At 38.3% G+C, this 26893-nt stretch overlaps 1 protein-coding gene across 9 annotated transcripts in view; it reads right to left on the bottom strand.

The window, feature by feature from the left end:
* The window catches only part of SYNE1 (spectrin repeat containing nuclear envelope protein 1), a 404650-nt gene that overhangs the window by 262418 nt on the left and 115339 nt on the right, over positions 1–26893 (bottom strand). For all 9 annotated transcript variants that reach the window (XM_053668739.1, XM_053668745.1, XM_053668738.1 and 6 more), the window contains 11 exons: positions 17654–17766; positions 16931–17099; positions 10979–11075; positions 10111–10313; positions 7965–8129; positions 7353–7505; positions 6199–6342; positions 3865–4038; positions 1869–2027; positions 1455–1619; positions 973–1107 (listed from right to left, as the gene is read on the bottom strand). In XM_053668739.1, the coding sequence (XP_053524714.1) occupies positions 973–1107; positions 1455–1619; positions 1869–2027; positions 3865–4038; positions 6199–6342; positions 7353–7505; positions 7965–8129; positions 10111–10313; positions 10979–11075; positions 16931–17099; positions 17654–17766 (1677 nt within the window). The remainder of the gene's footprint in view (positions 1–972; positions 1108–1454; positions 1620–1868; positions 2028–3864; positions 4039–6198; positions 6343–7352; positions 7506–7964; positions 8130–10110; positions 10314–10978; positions 11076–16930; positions 17100–17653; positions 17767–26893) is intronic.

Here is a 26893-nt window from a genome sequence, read left to right as displayed (position 1 = left end):
GTGTGATGATTCGATTTCACGTTTACAACGGCCCACGCACTACTAATGTTCCCACTTTTAAGATTAGACCACTGAGGCTCAGGGGTGAGTAGAAAGAGGTAAATTTGAATCTGGATTTAAATCGCACACTGATGACACATACCGTCTCCCCAGCATGTGTCTCTTTTAGTTTTGGTAACAACCTTGTGAGATGGAAGGACAGACATTACACCCATTACACAAAGGGAGAAAGCAAGGAAACCTGATTAGGTTTAGTTACTGGAAGACATGTCGTTTCTTCCTCATACCCACCCCACGGTCTCTTTTTCTTCTTAAAGTCCCAGCTTAGAACTGATCGCCAGGTTCACTTGTTTTTAGTTTCCAAGTGGGCCCTCCTCTCTCTTTCAAAGATTTCCTAAATATAGTACTTATACTTTTCTGGACTTATTATATATTATACTTATATTATGTGAGACTAATAATCTCCCCTATGAGACTACGTTCTTTGGGGAAAAAGATTATATTAAGTTCATCACTGACTACTTAACCAAAAAAAAGTTTTTTTTATTTATATTGTTACATCATAACAACCTAACGCAGATGATAAAAATCTCTGAGAACAGGATTGAGCAAAAGTGTATATGTATAAATTATGTGAAGTAAATTTCAGTAATACCCCTGACATTACTCAGATAAGAAGAGTGCATTAAATGTTGCTGAGTCAGTAAAACACTCTCACGATTCCTGCTCAGAAAAAAAAGGAAAAAGACTATTTTTTTAGTAACAGCAATTTATGTAATATAATAAATTGCTGTTACTAAAAAATTAGGAATAATAAAATTCTACCATTTGCATCATATTCTATTCAAGATCACGTTTTAATGGGAGAAGTTTCTTGAGTTTCTGAGTTTCTCCTGCAGTTGAACCCCAACCCCCTCATGCTCTCTCACATCATCGAACACCATGTTCCCATTATGTCCCATTACGACTCACCTTCCACTGTTTGTGCAGCTTCCTCACAGCCTCCTGCAGGCCCTGCTGCTCCTGCTCGGGCAGGATGTCAGTGAGCTCATCACAAGCTTTCAGGAAAGCATTGAGCACCCTCTGATCCAGCTGACTGTAAAACTCCTGACATGGAGACGGAGAAGGTGGTTAAGAGTGTGGGGCCGGATAAAAGCAGCATCAGACATCGTGCAGTGAGGCAGTCACACTGCTAAACAAGCCTCTTTGTCAGTGGCTGCCCTCATCCAATACTCTCAGCAACTACCATTTTGATTTGTTTATTTTTTTAATCTCCAGGGATAAACTACAATCATTTAGACTTATCACTCAGAAGCCACCACATCTAAAATTCAACTGGTACTTTTTAATTTTTAGAAAAGAAATATTTGCAATTTTTGAATTTGGTAGAATATTCTGGAAGGCCAGTGGGAGATCCTAACACCTTGATTCCACAATGATAGGGATAAGCTCACAGTGTGTTTCTTCAGGAGCTCTTCCGGGTCCCCCTTTTCCTCCAGGCCCTCCTGGGCTATTCGGAGCACCTTCTCCAACTCCGCTCGAGACTCCTCAAATTTCTTCATCAAGCGACTGTTGGTTTCCACATGCTTCTTCCAGTCTCCAGTTTTCTTCACCATGTTCTTGATTTATAAAAACAATCATAATGTGATGCTTTCTCACTATTCACAGTGTCATTTTGTCAAGGAAAAACACTTGAATCCATTTCATTATAATGAGAATAATCAGCCCCTTTTAATATTAATAAATATTAATATTAGAAAAAGAAGTAAAATGTAGTTTCCAAAAACCATCATGATCCTTAATGATTTTATGTCCTTATTCTTTGTATTTTCCCTCATTCCCATTTCTAACTCAGGGAGAGAACTCACCTGAAAAGCAACATGAACATCTGCAACCTTTCTCTGTAGCTTCGTCTGATTAAAATGTTTCAACACACCGCTCAAGGTCACAAACTTCTGCATACTCTGGCTGCCTTTCTCAATCTGTGTCATGGTTTTCTTACAGCTTTCTTGACAGGCTAACAGTTCCTACAAGGAGGAAAACCCACAATGATAGTATTTAACAGGGCAAGAAAGAAAAAGAGAGCAACCACTAAAAACAAAGGGAACAACATTATACAGCATTTAGGCTTTTAACCAGCAATAAGTAAAATCAAAACACAGACAGGTATGTTTTTTTCAGAATTTTAAGCCATCACTGAAGTCAAGGCTTTTTCTAAAAGACATTTAAATGTCACATTGAGATTTTGAAATTTTTTAATATTTCATGCCCATCTTATTAACATTGATAGAATGACAGCATGTCAGAATCGTTATTAGTCTGGTGCCTGCATTTCTCCAACCAACCAATAGGCCTACGGTCTACTGAGCAAATATAATAAAGTCAATCTACATAGTTGGTTTTCATTTGACTAAATCAATTTAACACCATGCATGTTATTATACTTTACTGAGTCAGATGCAAAAGATCATACGTTATTTGTGTCTACCAAAATATATACCATTTGAATTGCTAAGGTTCACAATCTATCAATCTCATTGACATAATGGTGGACCCCAGGTCCTAACCACAAAGACAGCAGACCAATGTGCCTTGGGAGGGCTGGTGATTGTTACACATCTGCAGGACAAGAAGCGGTGCTGACACAGGCCCTTCCACCTCTGATCTGTGCCCCGGCATCGCAGTGATTTCTGCACCCGACAGCAAGGGGATGACCCGGCTCAGCCCAAGGAGGGCGGTCAGCGTTTCACTTGTATCTACACCATTTGCATTTTAACATCCTCCATTACTTTGGAAAAATATTTAAAATGGTTCAGTCAGATGCTAGTTTTGGTAATCTTGAGTCAAATATTAAGAGCAGAATTTTTGTTTTGCTTTGGCAAAATAGAATAAAGACATACTTTTTCCTTTTGAAGATTTAGGAGATAAAAGAGTAACACAGAAAGATATTATTAAACACTAAATATTTTAATTGTGGAAGGATTCTTTGATGGCTATTTATAGCAATGTGGGAATGTAAAAAATGGCACTCTAACTCAAAATGAAAAATAATCTTTATCCAATATGATGACAATCCATTAGAACAGGGGTTGGCAGTATAATCGTTATCTCTTTATAATCAATAATAATGATAATAATTGCTACTAATTACAGAGTATGTATATTATTTGCTAGTCTGATTATAGAATATCTAATGTAATCTCCATAAGACACTCTCAACTTAGGTATTTAAGGTGAGGAAATAAAAACTAATCAAGATGCTGTAATTTGTGATATCAGATCTATGACCTGAATACCTGTCTGATTCGCTCCAGATACTCTCTGCTCTTTCTCCTGGGTGATGCTCATTGATTTCACCCTCCTCTGATGGACCAGTTCATTTATAATAAACCAACACAATAAGTCAATTAACCGCAACCCTCAGGAGAAGGCTGATCTGCATACAGATCTGCTTACTAAAAAAATGAGACAAACAAAGGTGATTATCACTCCAAACCCAGCTCCAGAATTTCATGGCTGTGTATGCAAACCTGGTCCTAGCAGTAGAGAGAAGATCTCATAAGACACAGATTAGAAACAGTGGGTAGAAATGGGGTGCACTTATCTGTTTTTATAGGATATATATGTATCTACATATATAAAGTGCACATTGTCTAGAACATCTTTTAATATGTCATTTTTATTTTACCTGTAGCAGACAGGATTTTTACCTTTGGACAAGATGTATTTTTGTTTTGAGTTGGCAGTACTATTCTAGAAAAATGCTTCTTGTCCTCTCTGGATTTCTATCACTGTAAGCACTACCTCAGTCTTATTACATATGCCTTAAAGTGGCTGCGTCTCCTGAAAGGGATGCGTTCTTACCTGATGTTTTTGTTTAAAAAGAGCACTAGATTGTGCCTCGCGCTCCAGAACAGTTATAATTTCATTGATTTTCCCAAGTGAGTCGTAAAAGAATGTCATCTGTTTCTCTAACTCCTCCAATGGTACTGACAGCTGTTGAGACTCATACAGGAGTGGGGAGTAACGTTCTTTGACCTTTAAAAGCACAAAGACAAAAATTCCATTAGATGCCGTCACGAGCAACAAGCGCAAGTACTGCTCCTGGCTCCCAGGAACATTTTCGTCAACGACGTGGTCATTTTGTGCTTACAGGTCTCCAAAGGCATTTGCTTAATGGTACTTCCAGTGTACTGTTAAATTTGTATGTAGAAAACAACATTACTATACCACTGAGATAAATCAATGCCACAGCATTTTCTCGTGAAAATGTATCTCGGCAGTCCATCTTGATAGCACTTTCCCATCTAAATGATGTCATTAGTGAGCCAGATGGCATCGAATTGCTCTTCATAAATAGTGTGACCTAGCTTCACTTCCACCTCTAAATTGGACACAAGACAGTCTTCAATTACATTATCTAGACTAACCTGTGCCTTCCAACTTTATTTTTAAGAACTCCGCTGCTTGGGCTCTTCTAACTCCAGACATGCTTACGAACTTGACTCCTTCTTCCCAGACAGGCTGCATGCTTTCCCCCCCCCCCTGAGCTCCGTACTTTGCTACTCCCTGCCCATCAACACCTCACTCATCCCAAATGCTCTGGTCACGTACCAATTTATTCCCAAAGGCTCCCATGGCAGGGGACGGTTCCCTAGTCTGATTTGGCCCAGCCTCTATCTGTCACTTGTTTTTTCAAAAAAATGATGTGACTTTATATCCCTATATTATTTTTACTTTTATGATGAGGTATGGTGTCTACCTTATCACCTTTATGTTGGAATCTAGGACCCACAGTTCTCCAAGAACTTCCTGTCCCCCCTCATTTGACTTAGAGTTGGTCCCAAAGTATTATTAAAACTTGTGGGGAAAAAAGGAAAGGAAATTGCATGCTCAGCAGTAGGTTGTTCCTTTTTTTCCCTCCTTAAATTAAAAATATCATCCTCTCGTGTTCTTGGATACATTACCTGAAGGAAAACTCCTGAAAAGAAACAAGGCCCACTGCAACAGGGGGGGCTGAAATCATTCTGAACACATGGTAGGGAATCTGCTACCTTGTACAAAAGTCAGTGTGCTTTATAAATCTTTGTGGGATGCAGCAGAAAACCTACCAAGAAGCAGCAGGAGAGACAGAATAATGCCTCAGTGTGTGAAAAGGCACAGCGGGCTCTATCAGAGGCTGCCCTGAATCACTGGACCTGGTGCAGCCCAGACGTGCAAGCCCGAGGCACGGCTGTGAGGGCTACAGGCAGTGTGTCCTTGACGTTGACTGGGACTGCGCCCCACATTTAACATTCTCCTAACTTGAGTGTTAAAATAAAAGGGATTAGAAAGTCACATTCTGATACATGCTGGTGCCAGTGACAAATTAAGTTTTCTCGTTTTGATGGCATCATTCTTGCCTCATTCGCCTACCTCCCTGTTTGCTCTTTTCATTAAGTCTCTATTGCTGATTTTACATAGGTGATTTGCTTTTTACTTTTTCTCTCCGAGTTAACGGATATTTTACCAGGAATTAGTTACCTAATCTAAAGGCACTTTGCAAACAATATACTTCATAAAATTCAACTTTAGATACATTAAAAAATCTCGGTGGAACTTCCAAAACTTCTAAGAAAAATTCCTCAACAGAATAAAAGAGACTTATTGGTAATGCTCGATAATTTATTGAGTTCCCTACACAGAAGTGGCTAAATGTATATATTTTAAGTCTATGGTGAGGTCCATGAGATGCGGAAGGAAGGATTTTCACTGCTCTGTAGCAGTATAAGCAGAAAATAACGTAAGTACTCTTAGAGCAGACGACATCAAATAAATGATCAAAAAAGGAGCATTTTGAAATTCCTACTCATTTAAATATCTGACCTCCTCCTCTTCCTTCCTTCTAGTCCACTTCTCACCCTTTGGTTTCATCACATTTAATTGGCTCCCTGATGCCCCTGCAAATGCTTATTTTTCTATTAAAATACAGCTACAAATACTTCTATTTTAACAGGAAAAGTAATAGTTGGTATCAGCCTAGCATTTCATTTTTAAAACTCATGACGTTGTTACTAGCTGACACAGCTATTAAATCAAAATCACAAGAAGAAACAAAAGGCATGATTTGTTAACAAGTCAATGATCTGTCCCTGGGTGACAGAGGAGGTGGCAGTGTGGGTCCCCCATGGGGTGCCCTGCATTAAAGTATTTCCCCACCTTGGTTAGCTGCTCCTTGAGCCCAGACATGGTTGCAAACATTTCATTAGCTTCTTCCTGGGAGCTCTCTTTAGTGATGAGGTGCGCTGTCTTTGTGATTATCTTGTATTGAGCATCCATCACAGGGATCCTCTGCTCAATATCCTGCATGAGTCATTGAAACAGCTAAATTAACATGTGTACATTTCCTTTTAATTTTAGCGCACTACAGCGGGCCGGGTAAAAGTCAATATGCACTGTGGAAAATTCTATATGCATGATAAACTTTTCGAGATTCCAGTTATTGCGTTCCTTCATTACTAATATGTTATATGTAAGCAATGTTACATAGATAAATAAAAGCTTTTTAAAAAAAAGTTAGCAAAGTCCTTAATTTAACATAAACCTATGCTGAAGAAATCCTCACACTTTCAACATACTGTATGTGTTATGTAATATATAAACTTTATATCAGGTAAATGCATGTTAATAATTCAGGGTAATCCCTCTGAATTCAAAAATTAAATTTATTTTCTAAAGAAAACCACATTGTCATTGCAGAAAATTTATTAACTAGAGATGTTAGGATGAATAAAATTTAAATTAAAATCTCCCATAGTGATATCCAGAGCTAACGACCCACCACCGGTTACACCAGGAATGTTTTTTCCTATATGTGTTTACATCCATTTTTAATTTCTACAAAAAGAAAAAGATGATAATATTTTCTGCTTTCTTCACTTAATAGTATATTGAAAAAGTTTTTCATGTGGTTAAATATTCTTTCACTGCCCCATTTTGAGAGCTTCAGGTATTAAAACACGTAAACAGTGCAATTCATTTAGTAAACCTTTTTGTAGGAGACCTTTATGTGGAGGTGTGATCTACAGACCCCTGTTTTCTTCTAGTACTTTATAATCTGGTTGTAAACATATCTCCAAATTAAAAAATATTTTGAAGTTGCTTTATGGTCAAAACATACCTTTAAAAAATTAAAATAGATTTTTATTTGAAGATAATTTTAAAAGTTTTTTTTTCAGGTACAAATCAGGATACACACACATAATATCAACAGAGACATAGAAAAAGTTTTGAGATGATTTGAATAACTTCACTGATCTTTATTTTCACAATAGAAGAGGTTTTTTACTTTATGGTCCAGAAAGCCCCCTCACCTCCAGGTCTTGGATTAATAACTTGACGTTCAAAAAGGAGACTTCGACGGGTTCAGAAAGTTTCCTGAGGGCTTCAGCTGCAAAGTCAGACAGGGAAGTAACAGAGTCTGTGTACTCTTTCTTCATTCTGTCCACCTCATCAGCTCGAGCGTACTGTTGAGGAAAGAGGCCAGGGCAATACTGAAAATCATTAAGGCAAGATTCGGGAAGCCTGTGCCCTTCGTTTCTGTCTACTCTCTGGAATGGTTACATGGAAAGAAAGACTCTAAGTCCTGATTCTTATTTTAGATACATGTGAAGTCCAATTGCCATGAAATGGAAAAAGGACTAGCATAGAAGGGAAGAATCGTGATTTGAAACACGAGTTGTTCCATATATGTAGCCTCCATATGGCAATATAATGCTTAATCAGACTACACATTTCTGTAATGCTCCTCCGTTATTCAGGAGAAAGAATAAAAGACCAAATATAGATGTAACAGTTCTACACACATCTGGGCTCTGCTGTATTAAGTCTCTGTTATGATAATAAGGTAGTCTCTAAACAGACTGCTCATCACAACATTTATAACACATGCATGTTTTAAGCATACATAAATTCGAAAGACATACTTGCTTGACTTCCATAAACAACTCCCTCCAGCGCCCATTGAGCAATAATAATTGCTGTTTAAGATCACGGGAAACCACCTCATCACACGTCTCAATTAGAAAATTGCCGGCATCGTTCATGGCAGTGTGTTGCTGAATCCAATGAGGCAGATTTCGAAAAAAATCCTGAGCGACAAACAATGCATACTATTGTAAATCATGAAGTAGATTCAGTCAAGAATACGATAATGACCAGCTTAAGAGAAAGATCTTTGAGAGCTCATGCCAGTTTTAAGGTAAGTTCTAACTATGAAAATGCTAAATTTTATGAAGTTTCAAAACTGGAAATGCTGAATGTGTTTTTAGAACATCTCTGCCATGTCTTTTGCTGAAGAGAGAACAAAATGTGACCATTTCCTGTCATTCCTATCTGAGAGATGGAGAGTTGCATTCCTGTGAGCATAAAGGACTTGTGCATTGTAGTCAGGTGAGTGAGTCCCAGTTTGGAGTCATACAAAAGAGATACTATTTTAGGGAAACACAAAGCCTCTTCAAAAAAGGTGTAAGCAAATTTTGACCTTTGACTTTTGATTCTAAAAACAGAATACAGTATGTCATCCAGATAACTACTAAATATGGAGATAAACTATCAGAAGAAAAAAATTTAAATTAAATATCTGGGTCAAGAACACAATATAATAACATCCTCCCTTCCTTGTCTAAGGCTACCCAGTTAGCCAGTAAGCAGTTTCCACCTGGTTTCAAGTTAAGTGCCCATGTGCAAGTATTTATACACACATCCACCCCAGTGAGGGCGAGGATAACGAAAGATAATTCAAAATCCATTTCCTAAGCTATGTGTGGGAGTTCTCCCTCCATAAATAGATGAGAACACTTCTGCTTCTGGCAGTTATGTTTCCTTGGATAAAATGAGCACATGTGACATCCACCAGGGCCCTGTGGTCCCATCGGAAAGCCAAAATCTGTATCGACTACATCGTTTTTGACACCACCAGCTACCCAAGCATATTTAACCTAAATGAAATCGAAAATGGTAAGACATTTAAAAAAATGATACATCTACTTGTATAACACCATAATAAATGAGCCAATCTTGGATGGCAACCAGTAATTCTAATGTATGTATATTTCTGAATGGAGTCTGGCATTTTAATATCTTTTACACGTAAATTGATTTTTTCTGTGAGAAATGTCAGCCTCCTGTTGTGGAGGGTATCTAGGCGTGGGCAAAAACAGTTTTAAATGAACAGCTGTCAATCCCTAAGTGATAAGTCATTAAGTAAGGATATGAAATAATAACAAGAGGAAGACAAATTCAATAATTAATAAATAATACAAGAATAAACTCCTGTTTCACGTACTCATAACTGTAAACCTACTTTTACCCTCCCCTGTATATATAGAAATCAGTCCATTTCATGTTATTTTTATACGACCTTAAAATAAAACAGTAACTTTTTTGCACATGCACATATATACCTATGGGGGGGAGGGCAGGAATCGCTGCTACTGAGAATGAGACCCTTGACTGAGGGTTAATAAAATCCAAAGAGACAAGAATGCAATAACCTATCTATCTGTGTAACTGGTGAGTGCCGTCACACAGATTCAGTACTATGTTTACTGTCTTCATCTATTTTTTTTGGATTTATTTAATTCTTGTTCAAGTACAGTTTTCTGTTTTCTACTCCCATCCCAGCCCACCCCTCTCCAGGGCTCCCCACATCCCTCCCATTTGCACTCCCCTCAGTTGTTGTCCATGTGTCCTTTATACTAGTTCCTGTTCATCTTAAATTAGAACATCCACAGGGCGGGTGCCTTGGACTTGCCCTTAGTACAGACCTTGTGAGTACAGCGCCCTCTGCTGCCTATTGAGTTTGCCGGTCCCTCCATCAGCAACTGCTCTTTGAAATGCAAAATTACACGCCGAACTGATCGACAGGGTTAAGTTCTAACATAACTTTTACAAAGTGGTGTATTTTTTAGTATAAAATAATTTAGTGATGGAAATCGCAACTTTTCAAGCAAAGTCGGGATTCTTAAGTCAAAGTTGTGAACATACAATACTCCCTAGAGAACTAGGCTGCAGAAGTCTTGTTTTTTAAATTTACATGTGCCCTTTTCCTCTTGCAAGAAGCAGTCTCACCTTTTTGGCATGTTCTGACTGATTTAGCATTTTTTCCGCATCCTCCAGCCAGGCCTGCAGACTAGCCACCGCGCCGCCATACCGGTCCCAGTTGGCAATCACTTCCTCCAGCATGCTCCGCACGCTCCTCACTTCCACCGACAGGTTCCTCCACTGGGCAGTGGTTTCGTTCATGAACTTCATCACGTTCTCGGCTTCCTCCACTGACACAGATGACACAGATTACAATCTTTATTTTATATTCTTAAGTCCACTGTACCCTTTCTCTAGAGCCTATTACAGTGGTGTGAAGTTGTAATTCTTTAGATTAAAAATTTAACAGGTGCAATGTTAGAATTTCACTCAGTTACTGATGAGAATAGGTTATAGCTTATTCACGGGTATTCATAAAGATCACAAACGATAACATATTCAAAATCTCTGCTAAGTGGGGTGCAATAAATGACATATATATTTGTTCACATTTCACGTGTGCTCAAATAAATGCACACACACGCACATAATAGCAATCACAAAATAGTTCATTTCCAGCAAATAGGACATTTACAAATGGAAACAAGAGTATTTTACAACTTAGGTCTTTGCACAAATTTAAGTTATCATTTAATTTATTAAATGCTCAAGTTATTCTATTTTGCCTTTAATCCTCAAAATTGAAAATGGGTTAGAAGATGGCAGTTTAGAAAGTGAAGGCTGATTCTGGCGTCTGCACGCTGGACATGACCCAAGGTCAGGGGGACCGAATCCATGTGTGCTCTCCAGGCCAAAGGTCCCACGGAGAAAGAAAAACGATTTGGTCGCATAGAAATTCGTCGGCTCTAAATTTTACTGCACGCAACACCGAAACAAGTTCTGTCGTGAGTCTCACCTGACCCATCAGCTTTGACGTACATCTCAGCGGTCTGCTTCAAGATCTGGTACGTCACTTCGTACTGTTCGAAGAACTTGCTGTTCTCTATGAAAGACTAGAGAAGGGGGATGATGAGAAGATAACAAATCCTGGCTCAGGAAGAAATGCCAAAGTCAGCTTTCTTCAGTATGCAAATATGCTACCCAAATTTACCAACCTCGCTTTTCCCCAAAATATCAAATTAATTCAACTGCTATTAATTATTCTGAGAACATAAATTCTTGCCACGCTTTGAATTCTAACTCACCCCTACATTGAGAAAATACTCTATTCTCTCCCCAAGGGTTTGTTTTTAGAAGTTTCTCCAGAGAACCTGCAGCTAACATTTAGAAAGCACTAAATTTAGAAGAACATTATCAAATATCCCACTGGGTTTTAACAGTGAGATTCTGTGGTTCTTTGAACAGTAGTTCTGGTGAATGATGGATCTAAGAAACTTCAGATTATAAATAAATGGAACATTGAACGGTTTCCTTAAAATAAGAAGTACAAAAACGTTTACAAGTAGGAAAAGATGAAAAAAATCACACATTCCACCCATGTTATCCATGGTCTCCAATTTCTATTTCTTAGTATAAAAATTACAAATAAGTCATGTCTATATCAGTATGTAAATTACATATGTAATAGAGTCATCATCCGTAAATGGATACTATAAAGTGAGAGCACACAAGAAATCCTAACTCTAACAAATATGAAGTAACTCATGTTTCAAAGATTATTCCTATTTCTCTAAAGCAGAAAGTTTATGTAATTATATCACCAAAAGCTCTTTAACTTCTTTTAATAATATAATTCTTATTATCAACTCACTAAAATGCTCGATGTCTCCTTATTATAAAATGCAAAATTAGCCTTCGGAAACCAGCCTAAGTCCTCAGTAGTAGGCTGATGAATGCTACACATGGAGATGCAAAATGCTTGTGTGCAGACAAACTACTCACATAGCAATTTCATAGACATCCTTGAATTTATTGTAAACACTTATAATAGTCCAATACAACATTTAAAAATCACATATATAATATATTTCATATCATTTTATATGTATAAAGCATTTACTTATATATTAACTATTCTTCAGGGAAAGAGTTAAGAGAGACAGCCGTGAATTTCCGGGAATGAGGGTTTCCAAGATGAATACTAATAGGCTTCGTTATTTTTCTGTGAGAATAAAGTAAGTCTATTATAGCCTGGTTAACTCATTATTTAGCCTTATGTGCTACTCCTTTAACCTCTCTCTGCTCTCCAATTGGGGAATGAATAATTTACTGTAATTTAAATTTTGAGCAATTCAACCTAACAAGCAAGTCATGATTTGATTGAAAGTGGGAAATTATATCTCATGTTCAAGACGCTGTAAGAAATTGAAAAGGTAAATATATCTGGCAAAATTTTTTAAATGGTCTTGAGTTTTGGCACAAATTTGAAGAAGTTAATGGTTAAATAATTGTCCCAAGTGTTGAAGAAGTGAGAAACTGTGCTCTACTGGACAGAAGCTTTCAATTATGCTTTTGCTAGAGTAGTTTATAAATAAAATATAAATGAAGAAGAGAAAGGAGTTTATTTCTAGTTTATTTTTGGTCCAAGACTGGAAAGGGGATTTTTAAGAATATTATAAATATTGTAGAACTTCATTAAAGTATTTTTGAACTTCCCCAGGAAGAACCTAAACAATTAATTTGTGAATGATACCTTATTTGCTATTTTAATTTTTGTTGTTCTAGTTATTTTGATTCTGTTTTCTGCATATTGAGTAAATCCATTTAGTAACATGAATTATTTTGCCTATTAGAATCACTTTAGCAGGAAGATTCCTAAATTCCCTTTTTACTGTGAGCTCTCTACACACAGTCTCTCCAAAGAAGGCAAAAGTGACAGGTCCTGGCTGCTGTGGCTCAGTGGATTGAGTGCTGGCCTGTGAACCAGAGGGCTGCTGGTTCAGGTATCAGTCAGGCCACGTGCCTAGGTTGCGGGCCAGATCCCCCGGTGGAGGTTGCATAAGAGGCAACCACATATTGATGTTGAAAAAATAAAATAAAGTAATAGTGACAGAGTTAATTTATTTCTCTCAAAATAAAGTTTACACTTGGATATGAAGTTGAACCAATAAACTGTGTGAGTCAATAGACATTTTAAAAAACTAAGACACCTCTCTGTGCCAGTAAATTCAAAGTCTTAGACTGTATTTCCACTCTCACGAGAGAAGTATAGATATAATAAATAAAGAACTCATCTATTTCACTTAAAGGGAGATAAACCAGATTATTTAAGATTTCAGAAACAACTCTGAGGAGTAGTTTAATTAGAATTGCCTATGTACATGAATCAAACAATTACAAACAATAAATGTTCACATTATTTTTGTCGTAGTCAGTCTACAATTCTAAGAGCTCTTCTTTTGTGTGAAAGAATGAAATTCTATTCTATTTATTCCATAATAAAATTGAAGCATGTGTTACCTAACATAGTCATATCAAGATCAATTCTGACCATAAGAACCAAACCAATCATCTTCTGATTGCCCTTATAGGATGTAACTCCTTATCAGCAGCACGTAGCCTAAATCAATTAACAAGCATTTGTGAAATATTTTCCAAGAACTTCCTAAGTATTTATCAGCTGCATATCCAAGCACCTTGTACAAGAAGAAAAAGCACATTCTCTAATATCCTAACCTTTAAAATATATATATATCTTTTATCTTTCAGGTAAGATTGAATTGAGTCTGTTTCTGTTTTATTTGTTCATTTATTTTGTTCTTTAGGAAGTGAAATTGTATGGTATTGCTCTTTCTCTGTTTGACTTATTTCACTTAGCAAAATACCCTCTAGATTCATCCATGGCGTAGCAAATGGTGAGTTCATTCTTTTTTATGGCCAAGTAATATTCCATTGTATGTATGTATGTATCACCACCTTTTTATTCATTTGTCTACTGATGGACACTTGGGTTTCTTCCATATCTTGGCTGTTGCAAATAATGCTGCAATGAACATATGCAGAATCTAAAGAACAAACTAAATGAACAAAGAAAACAGAAACAGACTCATAGAAAGTGATGATTGCCAGAGGGGAGAAGGGTTGGACACCTGGGTGAGCAAGGTGAAGGGATGGGAAGTACAGATTGGTCGTTACAAAATAGTCATAGGGAAGTGGAGTTCAGTATAGGGAGTACAGTCAACAGTGTTGTAATAACTCTGTATGGTGCCAGCGAGGTACTTAAAATAAATATCAGGGAGACCAGTCTGTAAAGTATGTGATTGTCTAACCACTGTGCTGCACACCTGAAACTAATATAAAATAATTTTGAATATCAAATGTAATTGAAAAATAAAATTATAAAAAAGATTGAATTGAGAAGTCAGGCTAAGGCAAAGATAATTATGAAAGTTTTATATCCTGAATCTTACTTTGCTTATTGGATAATGTAGCAGCATATGGCTCATTACAATAATTTTTTTAAGAACCAAGAAAAGAATTGCATTTAAAAACCTGATATGTATAATTTCATGTGAAAGTCTTCACACTTCTTTTGAAATAGTGTGTTTTAAAGAGTGTGATTTTCCCACAAACTGCAAAAGGATGAGAGAATCTATGGGGTACCAAGGAAAATGCTGTCAGTCTTTGTTCCTTTGAAAATTCTTATTATTCTATTATTTTTAAGTTTGTATGTGTTCTATTACCATCATTATTATTACAAATTTGGGGGAAAGTAAGTCTTCTAGAATTTATGTATTTTATAAAGTCACGTGGGTAATAGGTAGCTGAGCCATGATTCAACACATTTCTATGAGACCGGTGGCCAAGTTTCCAAAACCTCCCCCATTTGACCTTCACCCTGCCCCAAACCCATGCTGCATGTCACAGAAATAATAGGAACTATCAGGCTCCTGAATGAAAGTGTAAAACGTTGTCAATAAGGATCAACCTTAAATGGAAATAACATTTATGTGAGTCACGATCTTTTAGTTCTCTAAGCTACAAGCAATCATTTTAATGATTTGGTCTCTTAAGTTGAAAAAAAATCTTTTTTCACAGCCAATTTTGTTAGATGGCAAAGTTTACTACCTAAGCACAAGGGCTTTCGCGTAGAGAAGACCTGGATTCAAATCCGGATTCCACTCCTCACCAACTGTGCCAGCGGGAGTGCTGAGCGTTCAACCTCGTTTCCTCTGCAAAACAACGGGAAATGCCCCGCCCCCAGGGTTGCCGCTGGGAGCGAGAATGGCACGTGCAAAGCACTTGGCACGTGACAAGTTACCTTCCAAAATCATTCAGACTATTATCAGACTATTAAAAAACACCTTAAAACCTTTTCCGGAAAAGAAGTATCAGTGATAAGTAGGTATTTTTCACGAGGAGATAAGAATAGTAGGCCCTGTTCATGGAAACCTGCTGTTTTGTAGAGTATGTAGCAATTTTACAAATAACTGTGACTTAGGAAGCAGTTTAAAATGAGCAGTTTGGTGAACTTCTCTTTACTTTATGGAGCAGGCAGAAAGTACTGCTTTTTTGCTTGTTTGTGTTTTTAATCATTTGTAACAATTCTCCGCTCACAAATCCTTTATTTGAGAAGCTTGGAGAAATGCTAACATCCTCGTGTTGGAACATTAGCCTGGTGTGACGATCCGTTAGGCCTTTCAGTCTGGTTGGCTGTCCTTAAAGAGCTAGAACAAAGACGAATCCTGAATAATTACCTACTGAGCTCAGAGTGCATCATTTGATATGACTAAACCCATAAATACAAGTGCATATCTGTCATATTTAAAAGTCTAATACAATTTCTTAAACCTAAAAATTTGTATTTTTCATTAGTTTCCAAAAGAATTAAAAAGTGAATGAGGAAACATATAACAGATTTCATATATTTTTGACCATTATTTCTGTGACCATCGTATTAAATCAAGAGAAAGATTTAACTAAAAGCATGTGAAACCTTTTTTCTCCCCAAATGCATGTGGTTCATTTATTACTTAGAAAATAAAATTAAAATGTAGCAAAATATCCGACAGTTCTGGGGTGCTTCTTCCATGAAGCTGTGGTTTCAACAGGTGTCACTCACACCAATCACTGAGTCACTGTGACTAGTTTGGTTAAAAACAGGCCTGTATTTTCAATTTATCAATTTATCCCTTAGAATCTGTGATTAAGCATAAATGGAACAATACAGAACTGAGATGTCCTGTTAACACTCGTTTTGTGAGAAAATTTGCATTGCTAATAAATTTGTGGGGGTTCATGTTTAAGAGAAATAAGGTGCCTTTAATAGTTTCAATTCTTTACCTGTAAATGGAAACTGCTAGTTACAGAACAACTTAATTCCTTGGTGAACACAGGGATACTATTCTATGTAGATATAGAGTTATCTATACTGATAGCCCACAATATTAGATAATCTTTAAAAATTAAATTGGTACAGATATTTACAGACAAAATTTTTCTTTTCCTCCGGGCACACATGAAGCCAAAATGCTTAGGGAATAATCATAAAAAAAGATGTTTTGGATCTAATGTAAAAAATTGATTTGGAATAATTGAGAATTGTTCTCAAAGACTGAATTTTAGAGACATAAAAATAATCTTAAGTACTTTACTCTGTTTCAATGGTGAGCTCACAATCAGAGTTGTGACTATGCAATGCAAAAACTTTTCTCTTTCCAGCAGTAAAGTCAGTCACAGTGGTTCAATATGATTAATGCAGAAAACATTTCATATTTCTGAAGACTATACATGTACATTTCAGATTGTTGTCCATAATCCTCAAACTTATAGTGAACCCATTTAACACACCGGTACCTTTCATGGCTAAATTCATGATTCAATAAACAGTCTCACATAAGCTGGTAGGAATTCAATGTTAAATCCATGGGTCCTTTGATTTTCCAATCAAAGCACTGGGGAGACTTACGAGGTAGTTCTTCAGAAGCAGCTCCACCATCTCCCTCCTCCCGTACTTGATTATCCAAGACTTCAGCTTTGACTCTGCAAGGACCAGCAGTGAGAGCAGACGGTACTTCAATTCTAGAAATTCCATTTTCATTAAATGTAGTTCTGATGTGGAAGAAACAAAATGAAACCTAGAAACGAAACACCAAGAATTCACAGGATGTAACTACTAGTAACAGAACGGTGCTTACTTAATCTGTTACAGTCAGTGTTAAATAGAATGCAGGCACCAGGTCTTCCAAACTCAGGCTGATCTACTGCTATTTGGAGTTCTGATTCTTTTCCTGGCTCTGGGGTTAAAGGTAAATCATGATTGATTGAAGTCTTTGATTTAGTTCTTTCCCTCGCCAGCACAGCGCTCCTCTGTTTCTTTTATAAACTGTTCTTGCAATATTACATAATGTTCACAGCACTGAATAAAAATAAAGCCTCTGAAAAAAACCATTTCCATGATTTCCAGGCTTTGAATAGAATCAGGGTTACCCTTTTACATTAATAATATATTAAATGTTGGTATTCTTAAGTACATGTCACAGAAACCCAATTTTATTGTATCAAATGTAAGCATTTCTGTAAAAAAAAAAAGAAAAAGAAAAAACCTAACAAATTCACTAAAAAGAAAAGAAATGGAAAAAGCATTCACCAAGCATTTTAAAAAGAGGCTCCAGTGAAGACTCCCTCCTACCTCTCAGCCATGTCCTCCAACTGGTCAGCTGGAACTGGGATCCCGTTGACAGACCTGGTCCGGTAGATTTCATGGAAGGCTCTTTTGTGGGCATCTGTGTTTTGAAGCAGATCCTAAGATACAGTTTTTAAAAAAAATAAAAAAAAATGAGGCAACATGTTCACAGGAGGCTTAGAAGCATAATTTTCAGCCTGTACCGATGACTCAACGCATTCAACAATTTGGTGCTGCTGCCGCATCCACAGGCGGCTCTCCCCTTACACAGGAGCCTGGTGCCTGCCTGGAAGGCCGGGGCTACAGCTGCGTCTGGTCGTGATGGCATCGTTAGACACACATGCCCCTTGCACGGCAATGCATTCAATCATTTTAAAGGTACATGGTCCTAAGGAGCATGCTATAATGGCCACAGTGATTTGCTGGTGCTTCTTTCCTTCCTTGAATTTTAGATATGTTGCTTCTTAAGAGCTGAAAACTAAGCATAACTAATTTAACCCTTTCATGGTAAAAATATTAGACTCTATATGTGATTTTATTTTGAATGCATGAGAGCTGTCATGAAGTGATATCTGCTTGCCATCTACAGTCAGTCAATTATATTACAATATGTTATGAAAATGCCCCTCTGGGTAAAAGTTGTCCAATAAATACAGGGGATTTCCCATTGATATCCTGGGTTATGTTCATAAATATTCTTTGCAGACTGCACAGAACTCCTTAAGAGAACTCTATAACTTGAATAATTTATTTAGATTAATTTGAATCTCCCTTGATTTGCTTTCTGAATTTTTCAGTATCAACAGACCTATGTATATAAAGACTGACATGAACCTCACAATTCTCAGCCAATTTCAAAGAAAGACAGAGGTGAACACTTCATGCCATAATTTCTAGAGCTTAGTTCATTTCTTGATAGCAGGAAAAAACACTCAATAGTTTGTCACTTGGTGAAAAGTAAGATACATTAGCCCACCAGAATGATACATTTAAATTAATATTGTCTCTCTCACACCATGATTTAGTGAATTAATTAGAGAAAATAAAAGCCAAAAAGAGCCTAAAGCCCTATGAGAACCATTTGCTGGAAGGGAAAAAACTGAAAGCTGTCATGTTCTAAATTAAACTGTTGAAATTGTATGTTTGTTAACATAAGTGAAATTAATTTTTTTTGTGGGAAGGACATTGATTTTGACAGTGTAGAAGAAGCCAGGGGCAAACTACTTCTATCCTGATGTACTCTGCCATGACTGCGTTTTGACCTGCCTTGAATCTGCAGGTATCTGCCCAGACACCCACAAGTCACTCTTGCCCAGAAAGAGAGCGGCCTGTGCCACCGGGCTGATCAGGAGGGCAGAGGACTGTCCCTGAGCAGCTAGTAACTGAATGTTTAATTCACTATTTACTTCCTTTCCATTATCCAGACACATTTCTACGGTGAATGATCTTGGCTGAGGTTCCCCTAAGTGACTTCAGGGCAACTGTAGAGTCACCACCACACCCAGCTCTGGTGTGTTGTATGTGACAATGTCTGTGACTAAACTGGGGCACCCGAAGGTGCAGTTGCCTCTGGAGAAGTTTTCCCTATTGTAGTTTTGAGTGTCTAGTTCACTGAAAACATCTTGACAAGATATGGAAAGAAACCACAACACTGAAAACATATGACAGAAGAACTACAGCTGGCATGATGTCACGGGGTCTTCCGAGACGCCACCTCACTACAAAACAGCCAGGTGCTGAGTACAGCACGTGACATTAATCCGCTGGTGAGTTCACAGGAAGGGAGAAAAATCTTCAGGTCTCCTGCTCTCGGTAAAACGTGACCCTGAGCTGGATCACAGACCCGTGAGCAAACACAAATTGAAAAAGCTGATTGTACCAAGCAAATATCTGTACCTTTGCTGCCGGGGATTTTGTCTTGAAACTTGAATGGGGTGAGAACACTGAACCTGAGATTCCCACATTTAGCCAGAACCCTCGAAGGTGCTGCTGTTGGTAGCAAATACAAATAGAGAAGGAGGAAAGCAAGGTCTCCAAACACAAGAAACAAGCCTCCATGAGTGGTAACAAGCAAACTTACAGTCTTACAAAAATCTAAGTAATTTAACACTTGACAACAACAGCTTGCAAATTAAGAAGAAAACCATCTCAGTAAAGTGTTCTTAATTCCTTACACTGATTAAAAGGAGATCAAGATATTCATTTTCAACGTTGTTTATGATCTATGGCATAATAGCAAGGGTGATCACGCTGTGCAACCGGAGTTTGTAACTTTCAAACCAGTAGAGGAAAAACATGGAATAAGAGCTACAAGTAAGCAAATGAACAGACAAATATTCTTCAATCAAGTTAAAAAACAGCAAGAAGGTAGGAAATAAAGTAGGGAGAATAGAAAGAAAGGGATCAGATGGTAGAAACAAACTCATGTATATCAGTAATTATAAATAAATGTAAATAGAACATAACATCATTAGTTAAAAGGTACAGATTGTCAGATCGATGAACAAATAAAATAGAACCAAATAAAACAGAGTCATCTGCTTCTTACAAGAGACACAGTAAGAACATGGTAATTTAAAATTAATAGCATGGAAAAAATCATGCTAGGAAAATACGAATGAAAGGAAGCTGGTCTAAGTATATTAAAATCAGACAGATTTCATTATAGAGATCTTTCAAAGTTATTAACTGCCTAATGATGAAACTTTCAATTTGCTTGAAGATATATTCATTCTGAACTTGAAAACATCTAGTGAGCCTCAAAAAATATAAAATAAAAAGTTGCAGAACTACAGGGAGAAACTGACAAATCCACAAGGCCATGGGAGTGAACGGCATACCTCTCCTCCACTGAGAACAAAGGGGACAATTGGGACATCAGGTCAGGGGTGATGGAGGGAGCAGGAGGGAAGGACTGCAGATCTGTGGGCCTCCTGGGCCTTTGTAGGAACTTTTGGTGTTTTTTTTTAGTAGATAGGATCCAGTGGGAGTTTTGAGCCATGGGGTGAACTGAACTGAACTGAACTGCATTTTAAAAGCATAGCCGTGGCTATTCTACTGAAAATACCCCTTCCTTGATACATGGCTTCCTTTGGCTACAAAGATAACAACACAGTGGCTGGATTTCCCCCCTCCAAACTGACAGCTCCTTCTTGCACACTTTGGCTGGTTCCTCTTCTACTCTTCCATCTCTTAATATTAGATTCCCTCAGGGCTAAGTTCTTGATTCTTTCCTCTGTCTATATTTCCTTATTTAACTTCTCTAGTCTCAGAGCATTGTGTCCTTCTATATGCCCATGATTCTGAATATTTGTCTTTAGTCTCTACCCTGTTGTGAGCTCCCCTTTCTTTTCTCCTACTGCCCATTCTTGTGACCATGTAAATGAGAAAAAGTCTCATGCTCACCATGCCCCAAACTGAATTTTTTATCTTTTCTCCCAAACCGGCTTCATCCTTTCTCCATCTTACTCCATGAAAACTCCATTTTCCAGTTGCTCAGTCCAAAAGTCACAACTGTCATATCTGGCTCCCCTTCCTTCACAATCAATATCTAAAGCTGAAAATTCTCTTTACTTGGATCTCAAAATATATTCAGAATCTGAGCGTTTCTCACCATCTCTACAGCTGCCACCCTGGTTGTAGTGATTGTATCTGGACCACGGAAATTGGCTCAGTGGCTCCTACCCTCTGTCCTCAACCCCATTGACTCTCTCGCAGGAGCCAGGGTGACACTGTGAAAAAAGTGAAAATATCGTTTCTCTGGTAAGAAAGTGGATGGGCACTGATGAAATCAACAACGCCAAAAGTGTGATTAGAAAAAATCAACAATGGAAGAGAAAATCGATGATGCCCAAAGTGCAATTAAGGAGAGTGACAGTGCAAAGAGATGATATGGGGCAAAAACAGGGGCTCACCTCCAGACACAGAAAAGAGTACCCCAAAATAAAACAGAATGTTTTGAGCAATTTATGACAATAATCTTGAAAACTTAGTCAAATGGAAAAATTCTGAGAAAATATGAGTGAGCAATATTGACCCAGTTAAACATTTGAAAGCCTGGATATTGCTAAAATCTATTTTTACGAGCTAGGGACACAAGAGAGAAAAAACAAACAATGATCTTGCCCTTATGGAATTACAGTATGGGAAATCTAGCAATAAATAAGATAAATAACTAAAATAGCAGTTAAGATTAAGATAAAGGGGGAAAGGAAGTTGTAATTTCAAAGAGGTGGCCGAGAAAGTGTTGACTAAAAGGTGACTTTTCAATAAAGGCCCAAAGGAGGCAAAGAGGCATATCATGGGAATATCAATGGGAGAATGTTTTAAGCCAAGTGGAGAGAACATTCCAGAATGAGGTCAAGGGCAAAGGCCTGGAGGTAGAAACATGCTTGCCTGTTGATGTCATCTTTTCACTGAGGTTTCTCCGACTACTCTACTTAAAAATGCAACACCACTTACTACTTCCTGTCCTTTAAGCTTCTAGTCTAGCATTTATTTGTTATGCTTAATATTTCTTATCTTCCTCTTCCCACTAGAATTTAAGTTACATAATTTTGCTTGTGAGCATATCACAAATGCCTAGAATACTGCTTGGCACATACTAAATATTTGTGGAAATACTAGAAAGGTAGAGCCTGAGGAGAAAAAAGCAATTGCACTGCTAGGATTATACCCCAAGAATCCTAAAACATCAATTTCAAAGAACCTATGCACCACAATGTTCATAGCAGCACAATTTACAATAGCCAAGAGTTGGAAGCAACCTAGGTGCCCATCAGTAAACGAATGGATCAAAAAATTGTGGTACATATACACAATGGAATTCTATGCAGCAGAGAGAAAGAAGGAGCTACTACCTTTTGCAACAACATGGATGGAACTGGAAAGCATTATGCTGAGTGAAATAGGCCAGGCATTGAAGGACAAATACCATATGATCTCACCTTTGACAGGAAGCTAAAGAATAAAACAAACAAGCAAACAGAATAAAAACAAAGACACTGAAATAGAGAACAAGTGGGCAGCGACCAGAGGGGGAGAGAGAAGGGAATTTAAGGGGAAAAAGGGGGAGGGATTTTGAGGAACAAGTATGAAAGACACAGGGATGAGGACTGGGGGGGGGAATGGGAGAGAGGGGGGAGACAAGGCGGGGGGGGCTGGGATGGGAGAAATAGACAAAAAATGTACTTGAAAAATAACTAAATAAAAATTAAAATTAAAAAAAAAGGAAACTAAGTGAAGAAAGTGTGTCAAGGGTAAAAGGATAAGTATGGAAGATAATTCTGCTGAGGCCTGAGAATTGGCCATTGCGTGAGGGTCAAGGAGAACCCCCCCTTGCATTGCCAGGGAAAACTTGGCTGGAACGGGCTCTAGGAAGAACTGGGCAAGAGTGTTTTGAAGTCAAAACGAAAGCATAGACAACTCTTACTGAGAGTTTTACTGTTGTAAAAGGAAAGAGGAAAAATGGATAGTAGTCAAGGGGGAAAGTATAGTTATGAGAAAGAGACTTATGTAAGGTGAGAGAACTAGCAGCATACTGTATGTGGGGAGGAAAAAGCAAGGAGAGAGAAAAAGTAAAGAAGGGGGGAACTACAGGCATGGTCCTTTAGAGAAGAGAGGGAGGATGTAGTGCATGTGCGGCGGGGCTGGCCTCTGCTCGGAGCACAGATGGTCCATCCATAGTAACAGAAGTGAAGACGCAGTACTGGAGCACAGATGCACGTGGGTGGGATGCTCTGGTCGTGGGAGCTTGCGGAAATTCTTTTTTGATTGCTTCTATTTTCCCAAAGAAATAGGAAGCCCTGTCATTGGCTAAGAGTAAGGATGGGGGAGGAGGTGTGGAAGGCTTGAGGAGACAAGGTATGAAATAGTTGTCCCAGGAATGGAGAGGGAATGGCGTCGGGAAATGCCTTTGGCGCGCCAGGCAGCATTAAGGGCCCACTTAGGTTAGTCATCATCCCTGGGAGTGTGTTTTTCAGCAGCCAAGGCCAGCTGCATCTGTGGGGGCAGGAACCAGGCAGGGAGTGGGCTTTAACCAGCATTGTGCTTTACCTGGAGAGGAGGGCAAAGTGAGACCTGCACATGGCAATGAGGGTGTGTACAAGGGAGGGGTGATTCAAACCACTGAGCCTTGAATTTAAACAGAGAACAAGGAGAACTGAGTGACGGCATGAGGAGGATGCAAGGCAGTAAAATAGCAGATGAATAGATTATAGAGCACAGAGGAAAGGAAGACTTGGGATCTGGGAAACTTTGGTTGGGCAGTCAGATGCCTGAGAAGGAGGTTGTGGAGGGGTTTCAGTGACTGGTGATGACAAGGAGACTGTGCCCATGCAGTGAGTGGCTAGGATAGGGTATGGGCAGGATCACTCTGAGGGAGGAGATCAGGAAACTGAGAAATTAGGAGATCGGGGTACGGGAAAGATCATCTACAGGTTACTGAAGTTATTAAAAACAATGCTTGTGCTGTCATCCAGGGAATAAAATCCCCAGGAAAGGAAGAAAAGTGATGTAGGTAGGGCTGATAACCAGTAAGGACAGTTAGAGCCTGATGACTATTTTCATGATTCCTTAAGACTGAAAGTCTGACTTTGGCAAAGCAACACTACTAAAAAAACTAACATTTAATCTACATGTATTATATGTAATAGTTCTGTGGGCACACTTTAAGCTGAATGCTTAAAAACACCTGAAATATCAACTATGTGACCTTGGGCAAGGCACATAACGTTTCTCTGCCTAAAGTTTACTTATCTGTAAGATGAGAATACCCATTTTGTATCCTGAATGTCAAGTGCTTAGCAAAATTAAGGACTTAGGACTGAAACATGGCTAAATTCTCAAGTCCAAGCTGAGATTATTGTTATTTTTCTAGATACCTGAGCATTTGGGATCTGAAAAATAGAAAAGATAATAGAGGTATGCCTGGTTTTCCAGGGTATGTTTCTATATACATGGAAGTTTAATTTTTAAAAAAAATTAAAAATTGGTAGAAAGATAAGTAAACTTCTTAAAAAATATATTTAAAAATTTATCTGAATTCCATTGTCAAAAACTGCTTATGAATTAAGTAATGAGAATGTAATGTAATGAGGTATATTAAGAAGTGAGAAGAATGGATAAAATCAGTAATTCTAGATTCTGATAGCATATTTAAGTTCTCATGGCATGAGCCTTAATTCCTTTTCAATCGGGATGTGAAGACAATATTCCCAACCATTCTTGCTCATACATTGATGAGTCCTATATTGCGCTTTTATCAATTTATTGCATTTTCAAGTGAGCCCAATATATCAGAGCAGAGTAATGATAGTTAATTGATGGGCTGATCTTTCTGCTACTGAGAAAATCCATAATTTTAGTTATCTTAATCATGACCCACATTTCTTGCATCCCCAAAGCTCAGTTTACTATAGACACCTCATAAATATATTTTGAATGAATGAGAATTGATATTATAATTGACAATTACATTGTTTTATGACTCTACGACTTTAACTACCTGTGCCCCTACCTAGCTGAAGTTCCTCCCACTTCAGTAAACAGATCATTCTGGAGAGTTGCCTTGAACTTCATCTTTGCCTCTACCTGCCTCTGCTCACGTCCTACTGTCTCCTCATTCCATTCCCTCTCTTTCAGCCTAGTCCTTCCTGGTTTTCATCTCAGATAACCTTTATCTCTGACTCCCGCTCCTCTTGTTCTCCCCATCCTACTTCTTTCCTGGTTTTTATGGTTGTTTACTGCATTTGGGCAGAGAAGTGCTTCTGGCTTACACTCAGTGGCTGGCACAGGGTCTCTCTCTCACCACGGAGCCAGAAGATCAAGAAGAGCCTCGAATCATATACTCAAACACAATAACAACATGCCACCCGATTTAAATTCATTCCTCATCAGGGCTGATGCTGCCTACAGTGTACCTGGAATTGATATTTCTGCTAAATCTCACTATCTAGTAAACAGTACAGTTAATATTGCTGGACATTTTCTCTTTGGTGGAGCATTGCAATCAGATGTAAGTCTATTAGATAAACAAACATGCTGTTTCTCAAACCTCCAGATTGGACACACCTCCACCAATCTCCTGGGGGCCAAAAACTGGCACGTAGTAGGCTCTCAGTGCATATTGGCTGAACTGACACATCTACCTCACAACTGATATGCATCTCATATTTGATTAAAACTCCAAGGTGACTTCTTTCATATGACACATTCACATCAGCTAGGCATTGCTTTGTTACATGATTTACACAAAGAAAAAAATTTGAATTGTACTTAGGGTGAACTGCTCATTTGTTAGAGTGGTATTGTCTCTGTAACTGTTTTAGCTTTGTCTCCTACTTTTCATATACTGGGAATCTCAACATGGACACGGTCCAGGCTTTTCTATGCTTCTGAGAAAGCTGAACTTGGCCCAAACCCAGAGAATTCTTGTGGCTTAATCTCTTATCCTGCATCTTCAGAGACTGAAGGTACCAACTAACAGGCCCAGATTTTATGTATGTGCATCTCTAAGGATGGAACAAACGCCAAAGTCATACTCTCCTCTGAGAGGCAGTTTATGGGGAGGGTGTGTGTGTGTGTGTGTGTGTGTGTGTGTGTGTGTTGGAGGCAGTGTGGTGGAAAGAAAAGAAGACCAAGAGATAATCTTCACAACTAAAAGTGTCCGAAGGAACTGACTACACATGAAGAAGGGCCGAGAATGAATGGCTGCAGGACCCTGCCTGGTTGCGTAGGATCACGAGACCCTTCTGTCAGCCTCAGTGGGTGAGCCAGTCTGGGTTTGGTGAGGTCAGCTGAAGGGGTTGGGAGCTGAAATCCCATGACATCTTTATGTCTCTGGTTCCAAAAGGAACGTTCAGAGGGGCATGCAATAGAATCTGTGATGAACTGACTTTATAATCTATTCTAGAATATATGACAACTGATTTCCTCAGCAGAATCAAAAGTACCAATAATATTGCAGAAAACACACGTGAGCTATCAATTGCACACATGTGGTCAGGAGTAGAAGTCTCTCCTTGTCAGTTTGTTTTCCACGTTTACAGTAACCCTCCCGAGACCATTAACGAGGTACACAAAGTCAACTGCACAAAATGCAGGACTGTATTTACGAAAACAGCACTTTTAGTTACATCTTACCTATTGCAAGACACAAAGAGGAGGTGTTAGAACTGATACCAAGCACAACTGACCAAACAATAAGCTATAAAAAGTCACCAATGGCTAAGCGGTCACCAAGGCCTA

Source organism: Artibeus jamaicensis, unplaced genomic scaffold (genome assembly GCF_021234435.1).
Source record: "Artibeus jamaicensis isolate MK-2021 breed Jamaican fruit bat unplaced genomic scaffold, CSHL_Jam_final contig_497, whole genome shotgun sequence".
Lineage (NCBI taxonomy): Eukaryota > Metazoa > Chordata > Mammalia > Chiroptera > Phyllostomidae > Artibeus > Artibeus jamaicensis.
Note: the sequence above shows the minus strand (reverse complement) of the source record. Positions and strands in the feature narration are given on the sequence as shown.